At 44.4% G+C, this 20,279-nt stretch overlaps 1 protein-coding gene across 2 annotated transcripts in view; it reads right to left on the reverse strand.

The window, feature by feature from the left end:
- Window positions 1-20,279, reverse strand: part of LOC144098949 (glutamate receptor ionotropic, kainate 2-like) — a 325,255-nt gene that overhangs the window by 32,943 nt on the left and 272,033 nt on the right. For both annotated transcript variants that reach the window (XM_077631937.1, XM_077631936.1), the window contains 2 exons: window positions 14,316-14,468; window positions 10,310-10,414 (listed from right to left, as the gene is read on the reverse strand). In XM_077631937.1, coding sequence (XP_077488063.1) covers window positions 10,310-10,414; window positions 14,316-14,468 — 258 coding nt within the window. The remainder of the gene's footprint in view (window positions 1-10,309; window positions 10,415-14,315; window positions 14,469-20,279) is intronic.

Consider the following 20,279-nt stretch of genomic DNA (forward strand, 5'->3'; position numbering starts at 1 on the left):
TGTCGGCCGCCCGGCCAAGCCAAGCCAAGCCTGTGGTTCTCCCTACCCGCCATCCCTTCGCCTCTTTCCGTCCCCAATCCCGGCTCAACCGTACATCCACTTCACGATAGTCGTCGCCACAGCCGCCCAACTCCAGCGCAGTATGGGTGCAGGTTGATGGGGTGGAACTAGGTCACCTGCACTTGATAGGTAGTTAAAGACGGCGCAGTCTCGGGTCCGTATTTTTTTAAGCCCTCTTCGTCCCTAAACATTTTCAAACACCGTTTCGAGAGTCCCTAATTTGAGAGTTTGGGAAATCGCGGCTATAGCGGAGCGCACGCTTCAAGGGGCGCCGTCTACGGATATGGCTTTCCCGGACGGTGGCTTCATGATACCGCTTTCTATAGGGTGTTTCTTCGCTTTTTATCTCCACTGGCGGAATCGTTCTGCACGTGAACCGCACCGGGCCGTGAAGGACAAAACGTTTTATTCTCTTTGTGACTATATTCTCTTAGTGACTATCTTCGTCCCTCTATTAAGCTCAACAGAAGGTGTGGACTTGAGCTGCCAGAAGCTGTGAAATAGGTAGAGTTGGTCCCACACAAATAAGAGGCGCGTAACAACAATTCGACTTGTGCCACTATGTTATCAGTGGACGCACGATGTTATATTGTTTGCCAAAAGATAGATGCGAGATGGTAGAAAACACAGCCTGGCGCCAGCATTACACAGGAGTGGACTGACCTGTACACCTTTGGAAAAAATCCGCCAGCATGACATCAATTGTGGAACATTTTAACAGTGCGCTGCTGCAACATCTACCCGAAGCTTTTAAGTGTGGAGTACGCGGGGCATGTCGTTTGAAGACCAGAACATCGAATTAGCCTGCGCGTGATAACTGAGGTTTGGCTGAATGTAGGAAAATTAGGCAGGCTCGCATTTTCTTCAGTTCGGAGCTCATCACTTGCGTTCAAAAAGGCGCGATTCCCTATGTTATGCGGTTTTAGTCAGTACCTTGAATTTGTTCACGCGCAGCAATTCTAGCAGCTGGCGTGAAGTCACAAATTTTTTCAGATAAATTTCATTTTGTTTATTTCTTTCGCCCTTCTTTAGTGGCTGCAAAGATTATGAGCCTCCTAATCGCTGGAACCTGACAATCGAATGTTTGGGAGGTAAAGAGAGAAGTAAGTAGAAAAAAAATTATTATACCATACAGGCTCTGAACGAGTTGTTAGGTACTGTTTCGCCGGATTCTGCTCACGACTTTGAGGAGTCGTATAGCTGGCAAAAAGTCTCTAGTAAAGGTTAAAAAAAAATATTTCTTCATACAAAACTGATAAAGCAATTCAGCAATACAGTTCAGGCAGAGCTGAGTGAAATGCCTCGATTTGCACAAGAAAAAAACCAGTAAACACAGATTTAGGAGAAATACAAAAAAAATGAGGGTCTTCCGAGTATTTTGCAATACAAACTTGTACTATAAGGACTGTGCGCCGATTTCGTAAGCTAGAGGTAATTCAAATAACCCCGCCATTTGGGTCCAAGGAACGCTCAAATAGAATTGAGCTATCTGTCATGTAGAAATAAATAAATAAACAAGTATTAAAATCATCATCAAAGCCAATTTCCTACAGAATCAAGCACGCGCCACGATTGAGCTACTGCAGATGACAGTAACCAAGAGACATACAACTGCTGAGTACGATAAAGCAGCCTGACCAGAATTAAAGATAACTTAGCAAATATAGAAAGACAGACCGCTGATGCGAACTCTAATGAAGTTCACTCCTAAGCTTTAATCATAAAATAAAATAAGAGAGGAACCATTTATTGGTTCTTTCCTTTGACTATTTTGCGTACATGATTCTGAGCCAAACAATAAGTGCATTCAAAACACTCGGGGGCTGTTACTTCTATTAAGGGTTAGAACGTGATAGCATTACAAGCCTGTTATACACGATACCATGTTGTTTTTAATCTGATATTCCGGCCAGGTTTTCCTGCCCATTTCGGGTTCCATTTGGATATTACTGCCATTTTTATATTATGACGTCACCAGTGATGCCACACCTAGTCGACCAATCAGCGAATTTTATAACAAAGACCACCGGGCACCGCTTTTTTTCATCGATAGGGCTTATAAAGCTACCGTATTAAAATGGTTCATATTTTCGGTTACACAAATGGACATTCGTTTATATCAGCCATTTCTCCTTCACTTAAATATCTAGTCGTTAGTTCCGTGATTCGGTTCTGTCTGTTCCGCGATTGCAGGTGTAGTGGTAATTCGTGCGATCACGAAATATTTATGGAAGAAGTGCGCTGCCGGATGGCACTTTTTATCTTATGTGTTCTCTGTGATGTACCTGTTTGCGATGTACCTTCTCTATGAAGCGAATTTGAAGGCTAAGTATCTGTGATTCGTCGACGACATTTTCTTCTCATGTATCTCCTTAATGTATGCGTCCATCGACACTTCCTATAGTGACGTGCACTCTGTCAAATTGGTGCGCAAATTTTCCCTCTGCATAATTCAAGAAGTACTGTGTCGGCATCTACGCCCTCGCATATTTAATGCGGATTTAAACTGCCATCGATTGACCCGAGACGACACGTGCCTTAGAAGAATGATTGAGGGTGGCGCGTGCTAGGCTGGCGAGATTTACAGAGCAGTATGCCCCCTAGGCTCTCCGTTTTCCTAGACGTCTACATCGTCCGTGCAAAGATGCATGACTTGGTTTAACTTTGTTTCCAGTGTCTTTCTTCCCTACAGTTTCTTTACACGCCCTCCAGTGAAAAATGTCCCAGAACGACCGCTGTTAATTGCATGTCCTACACCATTTCTTTCCCTTCCTTACTTGAAAGCGCTAAAAACAATGATCCTCCGGTGACCCCCCCCACCCCCACACATACACACATACGCTGAAGTCTTGAATTCCTTGAAGCTTTGTGCACAATTACATCATAGTCCGTTTTCTCTAGGAAGGAAACGCACTTTCATGGCGCCTCAACGACACGGCTTTTAAAGTTGGTTGTCAAAGGCTCACTTTTGTTAGAGCGAAAGCCCTAACTCACGAGCAAAGCTGCAAAAGCCAGGCCGTCGTTCAAGCCTTTACCTGGTCCTTGACTTTGAACACATAGAGAGAGAGAGAGAGAGAGAGAGAGAGAGAGAGAGAGAGAGAGAGAGAGGGGTGTTTATTGATAGGAAAGGCAGAGAAGTTGGCCTGAAAAATAAATATCTGGCCTGCTACTCTGCTCTGGGGGACGGGAAGAGGAGATAAAAGAAGGTCACGATGGGGGACGATGATGATGGTAGGAGGCAGATGAAAAACTAGTTTAAAAAAAAAAAACAAGGCACACCTTCTGACATCACAAACGCGAGACAAGGTCCGTGTCGCTCAAAAAGCGTGAGAGCGCTCGCGTTGCCTTTACAGTTCTAAAACTATCTGGCCAAGCGCCGAGGATCAAATCCTCAGAGAGGAGCGATGTGTCCATAGGCTTCAGAGCAGATGCGAGTATGAGTCTTTCACGTGCATACGCTGGACACGCCACTGAAACACGTTCTATAGTCTCTAGCACGCCACATGTGGTACATTCCGGGGAGTCCTCTTGTCCTATTAAGGGCAAGTATTTGCGCGTGAATGCCGCGTTTAAACGTAGTCTACGGATAACGCATTCAATAGGGCGAGGTATTACGCGAGGAACTGAAAAGGTCATCGTCGGATCTAGCCGTTTAAGGCGGATGTGGCGGGTGTCTGGCAGGGCCCAGTACCTAGCCGTCGCCCTCCTCATCAATTCCGAAAGAAGACGAGTTGTGTCCACTATAGAGAACGGTACAGCTGTACGCAGGCTACTGCTGAAGGCGCTCCTTGCTTCAGCGTCAGCGGTCTCATTTCCATCGAGTCCGCAGTGTCCGGGGATCCACTGAAACACTATACGGTGGCCGTTTCCCTGAGCAAATGATACGAGACTAATGATATCAAGAGCCAGAGCTTGGTAGGCTGTGTGGCGTAGGAAGCATCCTAAAATGTGTAGCGCAGGTTTACAGTCGGTGAAAATGCACCACTCCTGAGGCGGTTCTCCGCAGATGTGGCGAATCGATTCCCGAAGGCCCACAAGCTCTGCAGCGGTTGAAGTAGACTTGTGTCCCAAAATGAATCTGCGGGTCGTCTGTTGTGCAGGGATTGCGAAAGCTGCTGTTGATGCATTTGGAGACGCAGATCCATCCGTGTAGACGTGCACACATTTGTGGTATTCTGACCAGATGTAGGCAAGTGCGAGTTGCTTCAGTCCGCTAACCGGCATCGCAGACTTCTTGATTATGCCAGGTGCATGCAGGCAGACTGAAGGCTGAGCCATTACCCATGGGGGCTGCAAGGAATGATGCAGCAGGGCATAGTCTGCTGGCAATTCGGAGCGATGGAAGCGCAGTGCGCGTGCAAAACTGCTGTCCGGTCGCTCATCAAAAATCTTCGTCAGCGGGTGACAGCGGTGCCGTGTAAGCGCACGTAAATATACACGAAGTGGTCCGTGTGTCAGGTAGACCGATATTGGGCACGCACGAGATTCCTCAATCGTGCCTTTGTTCGAGGCACAACGTGGTAATCCGAAGCATATCTTGAGCGCCTGTGCTTGGACACTCTCTAATGTCCGCAAGCAGGAAATACTCATGTTAGAGAGTACAGGAAGGTTGTAACGAATGTAGCCAATAAAGAGGGTATAGTAAAGTCGAAGCAAGGAGCGCTCCGTTGGGCCCCATTTAATGCCTGCCACAAAGCGAAGCACATGGCAAAAAAGAATGAGCCTTTTCTTTAGCATGTTCATATGCCTCGACCATGACAGATCGCGGTCAATGATAATGCCCAAAAATCTGTGGTGGGAGACGTATGGTATTGCAACCCCTTGAAGAGTTACCGGGTAGTGGCAGACAGACTTGCGCGTGAATGCGACCACAGCACATTTTTGAGCTGCCAAGTGCAAACCCTGACGCCGTAGGTACCTTGAAGTAGATGACATGGCACGTTGTAATCTCGCACGCATTTGCGGACGTGTCGAACCCGACGCCCAGATGCAGATATCATCAGCATAGGCACTGATGTGAATGTTAGTGGGAAGTTCATTCACCAGTCCAATCAATGCCACGTTAAATACGGTTGGGCTAAGAACTCCTCCCTGAGGAACTCCACGGCAAACCTGATGACGGGTAGTCTCCCCATCAGGCGTAGACATGTAAACAGACCGGCCATTGAGGTAGCTCCCAATCCACGAATACATCCGGCCGCCAACGCCAATGTCGTCAAGGGCATCAAGGATGGCGTCATGAAGTACATTATCGTAGGCAAAACAAATAAATATATATTTAACAAATAAACAAATAAATAAAGAAATAAACAAATAAATAAAACAAATAAATAAATATTGCCGCGAATACGATTCGGATCAGTGGCGGCGCGAACAGATCAGCTTCGCTGGCCACTGCACGAGAACACTATGCTATCCCCGCAGCCGATCATGCCTCGAGTTGTTGTTGTTGTTAGCCTATCAAAAGATGGCACATACCCACACTGGGGGATCGGCTAAGAATCGGGTGGCTATTCACCTGAACGCAGTTTACAAAAAGGAAAAGCACGTGGGAGTGCAACACCGGTGAATTTTTCGTCATGAACAGAAAAGGGATGAGTGTTTTGATTTTGAAATTTTAAGATTAATAATAAAGAGAGTGATAAACTACAACACACTCTCGCGCTGTGCATTGCACATCGTCGTCTTCATCAATTTCCATCTGCGGCGCGAACAGATTAGATCAGCTTAACCTCGATCAGAGCTTAACCTGAGTCTAATATCGTCGCCAGACGTGCCGGCGACCGTGCAAACCAATACCACGAGCCAACCAGGCTAAACACATGCTTTCGCACCTCTATCCGGTAGGGTAAAACCCCACCATTTTTTTAAGCTATGTGAGCTGCACAACACTTTTCGCAGGGAAATAACATTTTTCTTTTAAATAGGCTTTTTCCTTGTATTGGAAAGAAATCAATAAACAATCACAATCACATTCGGTTTCCTTTTTTTATAGTTAATATACCTCGCCCGCCTAAGGCAGCTTCCTTGTGAATAATAAGATTCCGCGCATGTTTTTTCTTCTTTTTCAATGCGAAAGCAGAGTTCTTTGGCGGCGTGGATTTAAGAGCCAACACACTTGACCATGCTCCGACCAGCTTGCACAAAAGGCGCCCCAGATCGCAATTTAAACAGCCACGTTCCCTTCCGAGCTCATCCACTCACCCAATTAAAGGACGTTACGAGGAGGAGGAAAGGAAAAGAGCCAAGGGCGTTCGTTTTCTCAAAAGCCGCCTCGAGAGAACTATGAAGTAAGGCAGAAGCTGTCCTGGCCGCTCTCCGCGCGCTGATTCGAGTTGACCCAGCCGTATAATTTATTCCCTTTCAGTCAGAGGCAATCGCATTAGACGGGCCGCTTGAATTGGAGTTGGTTAATTAGAACTGCTTCTTCTTCGTCCTGCTCCAAATTACTGCCCGTCTTAAGGAGGAAAACAAGAATTGGCACGGGGAACCGCAAGAATAATGACTTTTTCAAAGTATGCGTCTAAAGAAGCAAGGAAATAAAGAAACTCCCATTGTTAGTACAATGCGCATTCGTACTGAACTCTCTAGCAAGAAAGGCGTAATTAACGAGATTCTAGAATGAAGAGAAGTCATTTTACTAATTAAGAAACACCCCTTCTCTAGGTCTGAGGCACTTTCTCGAAGAAAAAGTAACTGTGAAGGATGGAGTCGGCTATTTTTTTGGAGCACTCGGGAAGAATAACTAGGCTTGGCTGATTGCCATCTAGGACTAATAAAGGAGGCCGGGAGAGTCATTAGTTACGATCTGGTAAAGAAACCACTACCGTGCCTTAACCATATGGTCACCTAAAATTAAACAAAAACCCTGCAGACGACCTCTGTCTGTCGGTAGTAGCGTACAGTATTATATTCTCTCAGTGTATGCAGAGGCGCTTGCGACGGCACAACACATACGCAAGGCGAATATAACGAAACATTCATCAATGCAAGAAAGGCGATGAGTTTTTTTTTTTTAAGTAAACAGCCTTCTTGTCGCCAAACGATTATCTTCCAGACAGTGGCTTCTCGATTCCTTGGCGCACTGCTTTAATGAAACGTTAAAATTTTCTCAATGCAGCATTAGAAACCTATACAACGAGATTGCTCGCAGACCCTTCAATCGCAATTGCGGCTGCAGACTACCGTTACTGCATGTAACGGTAGTCTACCGTTACATGCAGTAACTTTGCTGCTCTATGCCCATATTTTAGCTACGCGCTCGAGCGACATGTTTCATTTCTGTGTCTCTCGCAGAACTTATTCAGCTTCTTAAAGCTGCACAGAAGAAATAATGGCAGACGTAGGACGGAATAACTACAAATTATCTGAAGGATTAAAGGAACGAGCGTCACACTGTCAGAATGGCATCGCCGTAATAACAAGTCTTTAATACCAGGGAAATTATGCGCCTACGGGGCACAGCTCTGATGCACGTAAATGAATATAGGCAGACTGCGATGCGTTACGATACCAGGTTTCTGCGTGTTTTGAATAAGCCAAGTATTGTTTCCAACTTAACAATAGATCTATCAGCTTTGAATGTGTACTTTTCTGCGGGAAATATCTGTTACTGATGAGCAAAATTTACTTTACAAATTTTGATACAGTGTTCATTACAAGTATATTAGAATTAACTACGAAAGCTAATTTATTAGCTGATTATTACATTGGACGTTGTACTCAGATATATCATGCATTTTTTGAACGCGTGGATCAATCAAGGATATAGTCAACACCCAAGGACAGAAACTAAAGACACGGTAGCAATGGTGTCATCGTTACGGCTTTTCTCATATGAACCCGTTGGTGCTCCTAATCATACAGTTACCAGAAAAACTGCGCAATTGGCAAGTGAGTTGATTATATTTTAATATATCTAAGCAGTCCGCAGTAATTTTCCGCATGGCATTCAAAAGTGTTATATATCATTAGATCTTCTGAAAGTTGGTTTTTTAAAATCTTGCTCGAGGTGTCGTCTTGAGGGGGTGCATTAGGCAAAGGAGCCGACATTCGCCAAAAAAACTTTTTTTTTCTGTTTCTTGCAGTATTAAGTTGCTGGGCCTCCAAAGAATATTTAAGGCAAAATGTTTTATCTGTGTTCCATAAAGCGAGAAATTCGTGCTTCATCGAGCTTACGTGACGGGTGCGCTCCTCCTCATGTCCCTGAAACTGATTCGCGAGCACAATATTCGAAGCGCGCTGACGTGACGTGGAAGAGACTTCGCATAGTGTGCTTTCATGGGAAACATCGTTCTCCACTCTTTTAATGCATGTTCTTTCCTAGGAAGACTGCGTCTAGACACGTGCGGCGACAAAAGAAGGCAAATATGGAATTTTAGAAGCAACAGGGCCTCATTGGCTGGAAAAACGAAAATCGACCTAGGTTTGGTACAAACACACACATATGATTACGCAAGCATTTTTTTTTGTCCCTCTGTGACTATTCGTCATTCTCCTTGAATGTGCCTTCCGTCAGGCTTTCCTGTTTGGAATGTGCACGTTTTCATTCTCAAAATGTCTCTCGAGGCATTTGTGGAAAGCGAAAATTCACAGGGACAACAAATTACCTTTTTTGTTTGAAGTGTGATTGTATTAGAAATTTTTAATGGTTTTAACGGAAATGACGTCACTTCTGATCTAGCGACGTCACTTTTCTCCTGGCAATGCGCCAATTTTAAGACCGACGCCGCATTTTTTTTTCATGAGTCTTTTAATGCTAGCCGATTAAAACTTCATGGTTTCTCTAAGCCGCAATGTCAGCGGAGGCTTTCGACAAAGATGGTACTACTTGCGTGTTGGCCCGCTCTTTCACCCGGAAGTGACGACACGCTGGAACCTTACTGGCTTGCAGCGTCGCCTCATTGTAGAACCGCCTAGCACTTTCGCACTTTAGATGTCGACCTTGCTATATGGCCCTTTGCGATCAAAGTTAATCATGTGCAAGTACTGAGCACGGAGTAAAAGAGAGAGAAAAAATGCCAGGAGAATATAGTTTCATCAAGCTGATAGTTTCACAAACAACAATTGATTTCCTTTAGTACCATTTCTTTGCAAAGTGCAATCTTGATCGTGTAGAGCGCGGAAAGTTGTAACGGCGGCAGCCTTAGCTGTTCCGGACATGACCTTGGCCCAAGGGAGATAAAGGGAGCTAAAAAAACTGGTTCGCACTGATCTGGAGCACCCGGGTTCAAACCCCACCGCGGCGGCCACGTTTCGATGGAGGCGAAACGCAAAGGCGCCCGTGCGCTGTGCAATATCAGTGCACGGTAAAGATCCCAGGTGGTCGAAATTATTCCGGAGCCCTTCACTACGGCACCTCTTTCTTCCTTTGTTCTTTAACTCCCACCTTTATTCCTTCCCTTACGGCGCGGTTCAGGTGTCTGCCGAGATGTGAGACAAATAAGTGCTGCACCATTTCCTTTCACCAGAAACCAAATTTCAAATTCATTTTTTTTAAACCAGGAAAACGGAGAAAACTACTAGGCCGTGCCGGTGTCGAGGATAGGTACAAGTACTTCAGTCGTCGAAAGGAGCTAACAAGCGGCGGAATCTTGACGCTATTGGTGCTGAACTGCGTCGTGTGGACGAGGAACATCCCACACAGGCTCTTGGGGGTTTTATTTGGGATAGTTGCGCCCTAGAAATAAACTAGAGCGTCTTTAAAGCTCTGAACTTAGTTTTGTCATTTCTCATTCCTGAAGTGAACAGGAATTCTACTGGTGCAACGTTTTTCGGGGAACGAGGCTATGAAGTTCCCTTTCCCATATTCGTCATTCTTCACCGGAAAAAAAAAATAGTATTTTGAATTACCAATTAAAGCAGAGAAAGTATAGCTCGTGTTCATACAATGTGTTTTTCGCCGAAAAAACTTGAAAGAGGACACACGATTTCACAGCCCAAAGCTGCATTTTCTAATATCACAGAACACAAAATAACTAGATTTGCTAATTACTACAAAAGGTACGTTTGCTAAATAAGCACAGCCATTTTGTTATTTGAAGGGGCATAATTTCTGGCAGAATATACAATTATAAAACTTGGCACATGGTGTCTCTGAAGTAATAGTTTGTGTGAGTTTGTGTGCGTGTGTGCGCGTGTGCGTGCGTGTGTGCGTGCGTATGTTCGGGCGTATGTGCGTGCGTGCGTGTTTTGTGCTCTGAAGATGTGCATGCGTGTCTCTCATTGTGAGAAACGGTGTTCGTCTCACCTTCTGCAACCCGTCACTCTTGAGGGCCATGATGTCGAGGCTGAAAGACGACCGAAATCCTTGGGGGTCGAAACTAATTTCTCCGGTCAGCCCTTGCAGAGTGATCTGTAAAAGATAAGGTGACTGTGTAATCCAACTGTTTTTTTCGTCTAATTCCGGAATACATTTAACTTTACTAATGGATTCCATAGACTGGTGTATAACGGTCATATTTTCTGACCGAAACGTCACTGTAGCACACGCAAAATGTTTCCAGATTCGACACCTAATTTCTCTGAGGTGAATGGCTGTGTTAGCATGCCGTTGCTAGAAACTGGCATATGTTCACTGGCTGTTTTTACGCGAACATTAGTACAAAGTAACTGTAGAATTCCTTGAAATAGCTCGCTGAAATAGCAAATCACGCTGACGACACTTATGGCCGTATAGTGCACTGTTTCGTTATTCGACTGCTGCTTTATTGTTGCATAATCGAAAAGATGATGAATTGTAATCCTCGCTTCTCTGGAGCGGTCAGCACCTGCAGTGAGTGGGAAAGAAAAACTGCCTAAACTGGCAAAAGATTGTTTCCCAGTGAGTACAAGGCTGGACAAAAAAAAAACTTAACAGCTGCTATTCAATTAAATGAGCGTTGCAGAGCGAAAAAAGTAATGTCAGAGAGACTTGTTAATCATAATTAATTCACCCAAGTGCAGTAAGTGACAACGAAAATTCACTCCGTATGCAATAATTTGATGCTGAAAAATTTGTTGTTTCCCAGAAAGGCCTGCACGAGAAACTTTCGAAGAAGTTCGCAAAATTATGGGTTCTTAGGCGCACACCACACCGCCTCGCTACACCTATATCCCTTACGAAAATTTCTTTAGACGCTCTATAGACTGTTCATAGACTTCTGTCTATAAAGTCTATAGACAAACCCTAGAGAACAGTCTATTGGCAACACGAATTCTATAGGCAGTCTACAGACACTCTATAGATTTATTGCCATAAGCTTTTACAAGGTGTTTGTCTATAGACAGTCTATAAACTATGAATAGACAAAAATAAATATCTGTGGGGAGGAAATGGAGTCCAGAATAAGTCTATAGACTGTCATTTGACTCTCTATAGAGCATTTTTGTAAGGGATAACGCGGGTTGCAAGCTGTATGGAGGGAAGAGTGACAGTTAATGGCGCACGTACGCGTAGTTATTAGGCACTTCGATTGGTATCGTGATTTCTGAGCGCCCCTAATGTTTGCGTTAAACTGCAATAAAAATGTTGTATCCTTGTCTACATTATATCTCCATAACACTAGCACAAATTGTCAGGAAAAATCGCTGCCTTACAAATCGAAATACAAACAAGGAAATATTGGGCAAAAATAATCCCAATAGCAGCTCTCTACTGTACTTTCACGGACAAAGTCTGACTATTGCCACAAACTGCCTCTACTACTCTCGTAACAACCACGTTTCACCATACCGTACTTAAAAAAAAGTTTAACTGTGCTGTCTACTACACATGAGAGTTCACGCCATCATTCATTCGTTTTTGTGACAAAAATAAAAGGAAATAAAATACACCAACACCCATTGCTTGCAGTAAGTAGGACAGTTCAAATCACCGCGTAGTTATAAACACTATAATAAACTACTCTTTGTCCCTGACTTCCGGCGGCCTTCGTTTCCCTTACACTGTCCTTGGAAGGGACGTAGCTGGCGGATAGCGAGCCACTGTCCAGCATAGGCTCGTCCAACTGAGGAGGGTTATGAGGGATGTGGACGGAGAGGCAGTGCGACCCACAGGGGCATGGGGACTTGGCACTGCTCGGAAACGCCGCGAGAGAGAGCGCGGGTCGTGGGGGTCAGAGACGCGTGGGGTCACCTAATTGCCCACGGCCGCGCAACCCTTTCGGCAGAATTAATGACCGTCTCGCACGCGCTCTAGTATTACAGCGTTGCTGCGCGCTTCCAGCTTGTCTACCCGGAGAGGCAGGGGCTGGCCCAAAACTGATTAAGCTGCCGTGGGAGAGCGCACGATTTGTCATCATTTTTGCCAATTTCGCGCGGCTTTCTGGCGATCAGTTCCACGACAAGAAACTTGCGTTAAAAATGTTCTTCTTTTCTTTTTTCGAGTCTCTCATTTCCGGTATTAGTAACGTGACTAGCAGGGCTACCGACAACGCCTTCTGAAGGACGTCTGATGTTCTTTTTTCACACGCCTCAGGCATTTTTGCGTTTGAAACTTGTTCTTAACATGCTTAGACCATGCAGTTTTGACGAATGACCTATAATATTGTTACTGCACTGTTGCATAGTCTTTCACTGCCAGCTCTAGTTAAATGTGGTCAGGAGTTGAAGTTCTCAGCCGCACGATGCACAAATGGGTGGAAAAGTTTATGCAGCAAAGGGCGCCTTTTTGCGCTATTCATGTATTTTTTCTTTCTTTTTGGCACAGTCACACGCAAAGCAATCAACACAGACTGCACGTCAAACTTTGGGAGCGCTGCTTGCACATAATGGTTAGTCAAATAATGTCTAAAACCTCGATAGAGAGAGAGCCCGGCTGAATAATTTCTCCATAATATAACACAGCGCTAAGCAAGAAGGACCAAGAACGAAGGTGACACACACAACGGAGTTGGTCACATCACATCAGCGCCGTTGTGTGTGTGCTCCCTTCGTTCTTGGTCTTTCCTGCTAAGCGCTGTGTTAATATTATGGAGCATTTCCAACTCGCCCCGTCTGCCGTTCTTCTACAGAATAATTTTTGTTGGTTGGCGGTACAGTTAATATTGCCCGAAAATGCGTACATGTATCAGTCCAGAGCTGGGCTGAACACATGTCGAAACTTCAACTTGGAACACAACTACAAATAATGGTTTATTACTTTGCGAAACCGCAAATTTAACGTCAGCCAAAGAATGGAAATAACTGCCAGTTTTGCATCTAACTACGGCTTCAAAATCGTCTATAATAACATAACAAGCAAGACAAGCTTCAACAAAACCAAAAGCATGAGCCCCTTTTGCTTAGATTTGCCACAATAAGAATGCCTCTTTCTAATTATCCTAAGAGTTTGTAGTTCAAGAAATCGATTATTCTGCATTACACGTGTAGAAATTTTTTCAATGGAAATGGTTTATGAACACTTCTTTTTTGCATATACTAAGATGGCACCATAACAATCAATATATCCGCGGATCCCTCCTTGGGGCGCTTCTATTTTCCTCCTATTTATTGTCGAAAACGCACCCCAGTAGTTTTGGTGACAATCTTAACTAGTTTTTTGCTAGCACATGACAAACTTTGTAAGCAAGATTTTGCTACGCATTCGAAGGTTAGACCATTGCCATTAATAAGTTCATAGCAGTATCTTATAGGATGCCATCTGCCTCGCAGTTTAAAATGATGTCCAAGAAGGCTGAACTTCTTTATAAAGCTAGTCACCTCCTCAATGCACCGCTCATGCCTGGATCTGAAATCTGAAATGGCGCCAGCGTCGTATGCCTACCTCTATTTCACACCAGTTCTTGCCCACTATTCTTGGTAGCAAACAGCCACTACCCAGCCACTGGTGAGACCCTTCATTACGGCTCACCGTACCCCACGATGGCTCTCAGCTGTTCTTGTCAGTTTATTGGTGACTTTCATGTATAGCTTGTTGCTGCTATAAGCGGGAAGTGCCTACCGCTTATAGCACCATACGACCAAAACACGAGAGCTGGCTTATTTTTCCGAATTACGACAGCTTCTCTTGATGAATACAATGCGGATTCTACTAATTGTAAGCTCTGCGTACTCGCCATTAGGTGTGGAACCGTAACTTACAGCACGGCCGCAGTGCGGACAGAAGAAAAAGCTTCTTAATAATGAAGCGGGGCCTTCCGTGAGCGGATATTATAGCACTATGTGACGTCGTGTAACCGCCAGGAAGTAAGTACGTTCCCACAGCGCAGACATCCAGTAAAGCCCAGGCTTAGCGACCCCGAGTGAATTTCTTCCTTCAAGGCGAGAGCACTTACGGGCTTCATTAGGTTGATGAGGCTGCTGCCATCGGACGAGGAAACGGCCATGTCGCATGAGATCACCGGGAAGTCCACCGCCTTGGTCAAGTCCAGCTGGTGCAGGCCCATGGCGAATAGCTTCACGGCGTCATACATCAGCGCCGTCTCTGTCTGCAGTGAGGACAGTGAAAAGGACTTGTTACTCCACTGGCACTGTATTATACCGGAGGTCGCAGGGACCCACGACCACAACCGCTAAGCTCCATCACGATGCGGAATGGAGACGCACAACTTGAGGCCTCAGCCGCGGATCGCACTCACGTCACTCAACGAAGCAAGTCATGTCACACGGGTCTTGTTAGTGATAAGAAGACCAGATTAGGTGTCACTGTCACGTGAGGAGCGTCGCGCAATTATGTCTGCGACTCCTGCGAAGACACTGCGAAATATGGTTAGTGAAATGCAAGAAAAGATGGCGGCGCGAAAGTCCATTTTGTGCAGCCTTTGAGCAGCGTTTTCATACATTTTATCACGTACCAGCTATGGTTCCATTACACAGTCTGACCTTCGAGCAGTTTGAATTCCTCAATAGCGTGCAGTAGCACCTCGTTGACTGAAGCAGTGAACCTTGAGGGTCAATTTCACGCAGCTACACGGACATTATGAAGTTCTCTAAGGGTTATTTGGAATTGGGAGCTTATTGAGCCCCTTAGTGAAGCACGTCATTCGTAAGGAGAGGGAGAAATACAGATTATAACCGTACCACTCATGGCCGAGCCGATATATTCCTACGTGTTGGGAGGGTCGTGGACAATACTGGAAATGTGTTGGCAAAAACTGCTCCTAGACAGGACCAGCCTTTGCCAACACATTCCTATATTGGGCCGATGCCCTGTGCTGCTAGGGTAGAGGAACGCATGCAAGTCGGGACGACCAACCACAGCGTGCAAATAAAATTTCAACGCAGTGTAATAAACTGATCCTGATTAATTCATGCACAAAGGAAGCATCACACCTCTCCAGTATATCTCGTACATTTATTTCCAGCAAAATACCTGGTTCGTTCAGGGCGCCTTCTCGTGCGACTAACCAGGGAACATGCGTATAATCAGAGCACCGCGAAAACACCTGCCCCTGCCTCCCTCCCTCCCGGTTGAGGTACACGTCATAAGCAAGAATTTTTACGATCATTGGCGATAGTATTAAATCTGCTTAAAATCAAGATTATTTATAGCTCAGTCGTAGCTTATCCTCAAACTTCAACAAAAATATATCTTTTCCGACTGTTTCCACGAAGTTAATACATATTTAGGCTCTTAGTTTCTTAGACTTTCTTTCTCTTTATTGCTCCTTCAGTTTGACCTTATAAGACTTACTGAGATAAAGAGAGTGAGAGAGAAAGAGAGAACTTTTGTTTGGGTGGTCGGGGCCCGTAGTCCAGGGCTCCACTGGCGGCAGCTGACTTGCGGAAATGCGAGTTAACCAATAATCATTTTTAATCTGTAAGTGCGACTGCAAGCGAGACAGTTTTTCAGGACAGAAATCGCGCATCGCCCGGGAACAGCTTTGTCGGCTGAAGGAAGGGCGTTCATGTCTTGTTCCAGATCGTATTTTCGCCATACATTCTGGTAGAAATAATAAAAATGCAAGCAATGCCAGCCTAATTTGTGCAAACAATATCCTCTTCACTTGTTGCATCTGCAGAATCAAAACATAACCGTTTTGTGCCGAGAAATTTCAGAGCTTAAAGTGTCGAGGAGAAACAGTTCATTGGTGTCTCGCCGCGTCATCATTTAGTGGTAGAGGAAAACAGGGGATAACTGCGCCGGTGGAAGACGTGACCTCGGCAGCTTCGCGTTGCCGCAGGGCATGTGGTTTCCTTTTTTTTCCTTTCTTCTTTATACAAGAGGAAATACCTTATCAAATGTAGAAAAGTGGCCCCGCACACAGTAACTTTGCTGATATTGCCGAATAGCGAGCGGGAAATGAAAGGTTAGCCTACGTACAAACATATAAAGAAGGGACGTGATCGCGAAATTGTCCTGCCTGCAGCGTGTAATGTCGCCGTATACCGTCCCGCTTTATGGCGTCCCTGTGGAGAAGGAAATAAACGTGGTGTCCACTTTCTTGCTGTACTTGCGAGATTCGAGAACGTGCCGTGACAATAAAAAATACAGATCCCGCCGTATACCGCAGCTCGAAGCAGAGATTGGGTGTACTTAGCACTGCTAGGAGAAAAAGCAACGGAATGAAGATTGACCCCGTCCTAACCACGGGGAGCCGGGAAGAAGTCGGCTATAGAAAGGCAAGAGTGATCAGTGTTTCAGTGAAGTTTGAGAAACGATAGCCAGCAAAAACACATGCTCTCAATATATTTTCCTGCAGTGACGTAGCAGCAAATTTGACGTCTCAGCGATAGAGCCAGTTGATATCCTGACATCTCATTGAGAAGCAAAGCTGTTTTAAACTAAACGATATTTCTTACTACAGGTTTGAGAATGCGCGCGCTCAAGCGTTAGATTGCTCAAATTGTTAAAATGTGGCCATAAGTATGCTGCATGAATCTGACAATAGAAGTGTACTGGCAGCTTTAAAACATACCTTAAATAGGATTATTTTGTTTTGTGAGCGGAAAAAGTTTGCCTCACGTTCTTCGAACTGGAACTGGATTCATATACTCTGCATGGTCAGGTATAATGTTGAGAGTGCAGTATGAGGCCCACTCTCTGAACTTTGAAAAGATGGACTTCCAAAATGAACTGGCTAACAAGAGCTATTCATCGGACTTTTGACAATTTGATTATTTCGTATTTTGCTGGCCTGCCCAAGATATCGCATAAGGCTCAGAAGCAAACAGTATGTTTCGTCAAAATTTTGTGCTTCTGTAGCGATTTGCTTCTTCAGCACTGGTGAGAGGCTGGCGTGCTTTCATGAAGACTCCAGAGATTTTTAAGATGTTTTTATCCTCTGCATGATTGGTATTAAAAAAAATACCGCCTCGCTCTTAACGCAGGAAAGGGACTGGTGGCATTGTGGACGGGAATATTATAGCGCCTTAAAATAGCGGTGCATAGAAAAGAGGATAAAATGGAGAAAATGCCAAGAAAGGGGCGTAATAAGAGATGGACGCAGGAAAAGCAAAAATAAATGGAATGTTCTCTCATAAGTTTCAGCGAAGTTTAGGCGAGTATGCGAGGTCAGAGTTACTTCGTTTAAAGAGAACAATGCACTCTGTTGGTAGTTTTCGCCTAGACATGCATGTTTTAACACTCTGCGTTATAAAGAATGCGCCGAAAGAAGCATTTTTTTCTAAGAAAAACCAGGTTGAACCATTGCGTCATTCATTTCACATATGCATACTGCAGAGCACTGTCTCTATAGCTGGCTCTAATTTTGTAGCACTGTTTCCTTAGCGTGCCATTTAGTCGTTATGGCTACACTGATTCGTCACTGGTACTGCGCATCCACACATCAGCAAGGAATCGTTAAAGAACTCTTTTATGGAGCATCATAGCTGAAGCGTACGCTCATCTCTTCCAAGAAAGGGTAACAGGAGACACGGCAGCAAGTCTTTCAATCCAATGCTCGTCAATATTTAGTGTGGTTTCTGATATAACATAATTTCTTAAAAGCCGAATGAAGAAACAGGGCTATGTAAAGAAACCGAGTTAAGCAACAAATAGTGCCACTATCTTGAGCATAAAAAGAACGTATAGAGCGCTCGTGTGGAGCAACGCTAAGGTGCGAGATTTCGCAGGAAATGAAATTCAATAGCAAATGATCGGCTTTTTATAATATTGTTGGTCTTCTTACGACTTCTATGTCCATTTCTAGACCAAACCGTCAAATAATGCTTTATTTAGTAGTTTAGTCAAACTTATCGTGCTTAGCACGAATAATTAATAAGGATGAACGTAAACAGCAAAGTACCGGGACGTTCTTTATACAGTACGAACCAGCTCCTTATAGTTCAAGCTGTGTAGTTCGTAATGCAAGAAAACAGCACGAACCAGTTCTGTTTCTAGCTTTGCTGAAGCTTCATTTGCTCTGAGAAACACTGAGTTCTCGAAACAAGCCTGTCTCCATTTATAGCTAAAGCTTGTTTTCACTTGATTGATTAGCACGAATGTCTTGTGTAGCTATCTACATATGCACTGTTTAACTGTCCTCGCTGTAATTTTTACTTTTCGCCAGTGGTTTTTTGAGCTCCTGAGCTCAACCGACGCTTCAAATCCCCAGAAACTGAGTTTCTTTACAACGCTCCGCAATTGCAAGGACTTTTCTCTTTTTACACGTAAATTTTGTGGGTTTCTGTACACGTCTTCAGAACACTCCCTGCACGTCAACTTATGCACTTGATTGATGTACTGCAGGCATTGTTGCTATTTCTTCAACCTTAATTCAAGTTAAAAAGGCTTATGGTGATTTTGTTCCCATTTATATTTTTTACAAATACATAAAGTGCGTTAAAGGATGCAGAACGTCGTTACTATTCAGTGCGAAATTGTGTTTGGGAACATAGGAATAAACATTGTTATTGTTTAAAGATATCTTTTAAACTTAAGCCAGTACACTTTTAATGAGCTGGCTGAGCGTTTTTCACTCTAGTGGCCGCGAAGATGACGCATTGTGGGCTCTGCATTAATTAGGGCCCTTCTCCGCTTCTTGAGACGAGCACCACTCGACAAAAATAAACACCAAATTATCCTCATTTTCTTCTTTTTAATTTGTGTCCGGGCAAAAATTGAAAAACTCCGGTGAACAGCGCAAGCTTAACGGCTGCCGCAGTGCAACAGATGGGATTACAAAATAAACGAGGCCTCAGCTTTTTGCTTCAACATTAATATTAACGGCACGACGATATTAGTTTCATAAAACCGGGCTATTCGTGGATGGAAAACTCGAAGGATTCCCTCCAATTGGTTCGTTGTGTCGATGAACATTGGACTGATGGCGATGAGCACTTTAATTTCATTCGAATAACCACACCGTAAAGAACAATCACTCTTCACGAAGCGGCAAGCTTTTCCTAATGCATGTGGCTGAATTTAGAGCGCAGATACATTAACGATAGTACGCTGCAGATTAATCGGCGAGAATAGAAACTCTAATGAGAATTTTTCACTAAGGTGGTTAAGCAGACGAAGTAAAAAGAACTGATGATGATGATGAAGGATTTTTATGATGCAAGGGAATCTGTGGCCAAAGAGCGTCATGGCACAAGGTTGTTTTCTTCTACTCGAGGTGGGGTCAAAGACCCATTTCACAAGCATGTCACCCTAAATAAGCCGAGCACCAGACTAACGGAAAGCTTCTACCCATTGTATCACCGACGGGTGTTCAGCGGCACTGTGGATCGAACCCCGCACCTCCCGCATGCGAGGCGGATGCACAGACCACTAGGCCACCGCTGCAGTGAGAACAAAAGCTGGAAGTTTCCTTCACGCAACCTCCGCCCCGGAAATGCATGTCAGTAATTGTTGGTTATTGCGATAAAATGTGAATAAGAAGATAATGATTATGCAATCATCTGGGGTTAAAAATCAGTGATGGTTATAGAAATAAAAAGATCGCTAGCTCAAAATAAAACGCGAACAGTACGTCATTGTTTGCATTTTTCTGCAGTGCTGCTGTTACTTGTAAAATTCGCACATTTGCATCATTTTGAGCTCACCGACTGGGTTGAAGCTGTCGGCCTGCATTGTATGGTTTCCCGTAGTTATTTATAACAAACCAGATCTGTCCCAGACATTAGCTGCACCTTCTAATTTATGCCAACTAAGAGATTTATTATGTCCGTGCCCTAAGAAGATGATGTTGAATTTTTATGGCGTAAGGGCAGCTTTGGCCAAAGAGCACCATGGCACAAGGTAGTTATCGTTGCACAAGGTGGGGTCAAAGACCCATTTCCCAAGCATTTTAGACTACATAAAACCGAGCATCAGACCAAGGGAAAGGGAAAGCTTGTACTCATTGTATCAC

Source organism: Amblyomma americanum, chromosome 7 (assembly GCF_052857255.1).
Source record: "Amblyomma americanum isolate KBUSLIRL-KWMA chromosome 7, ASM5285725v1, whole genome shotgun sequence".
In the NCBI taxonomy this organism is placed as follows: domain Eukaryota; kingdom Metazoa; phylum Arthropoda; class Arachnida; order Ixodida; family Ixodidae; genus Amblyomma; species Amblyomma americanum.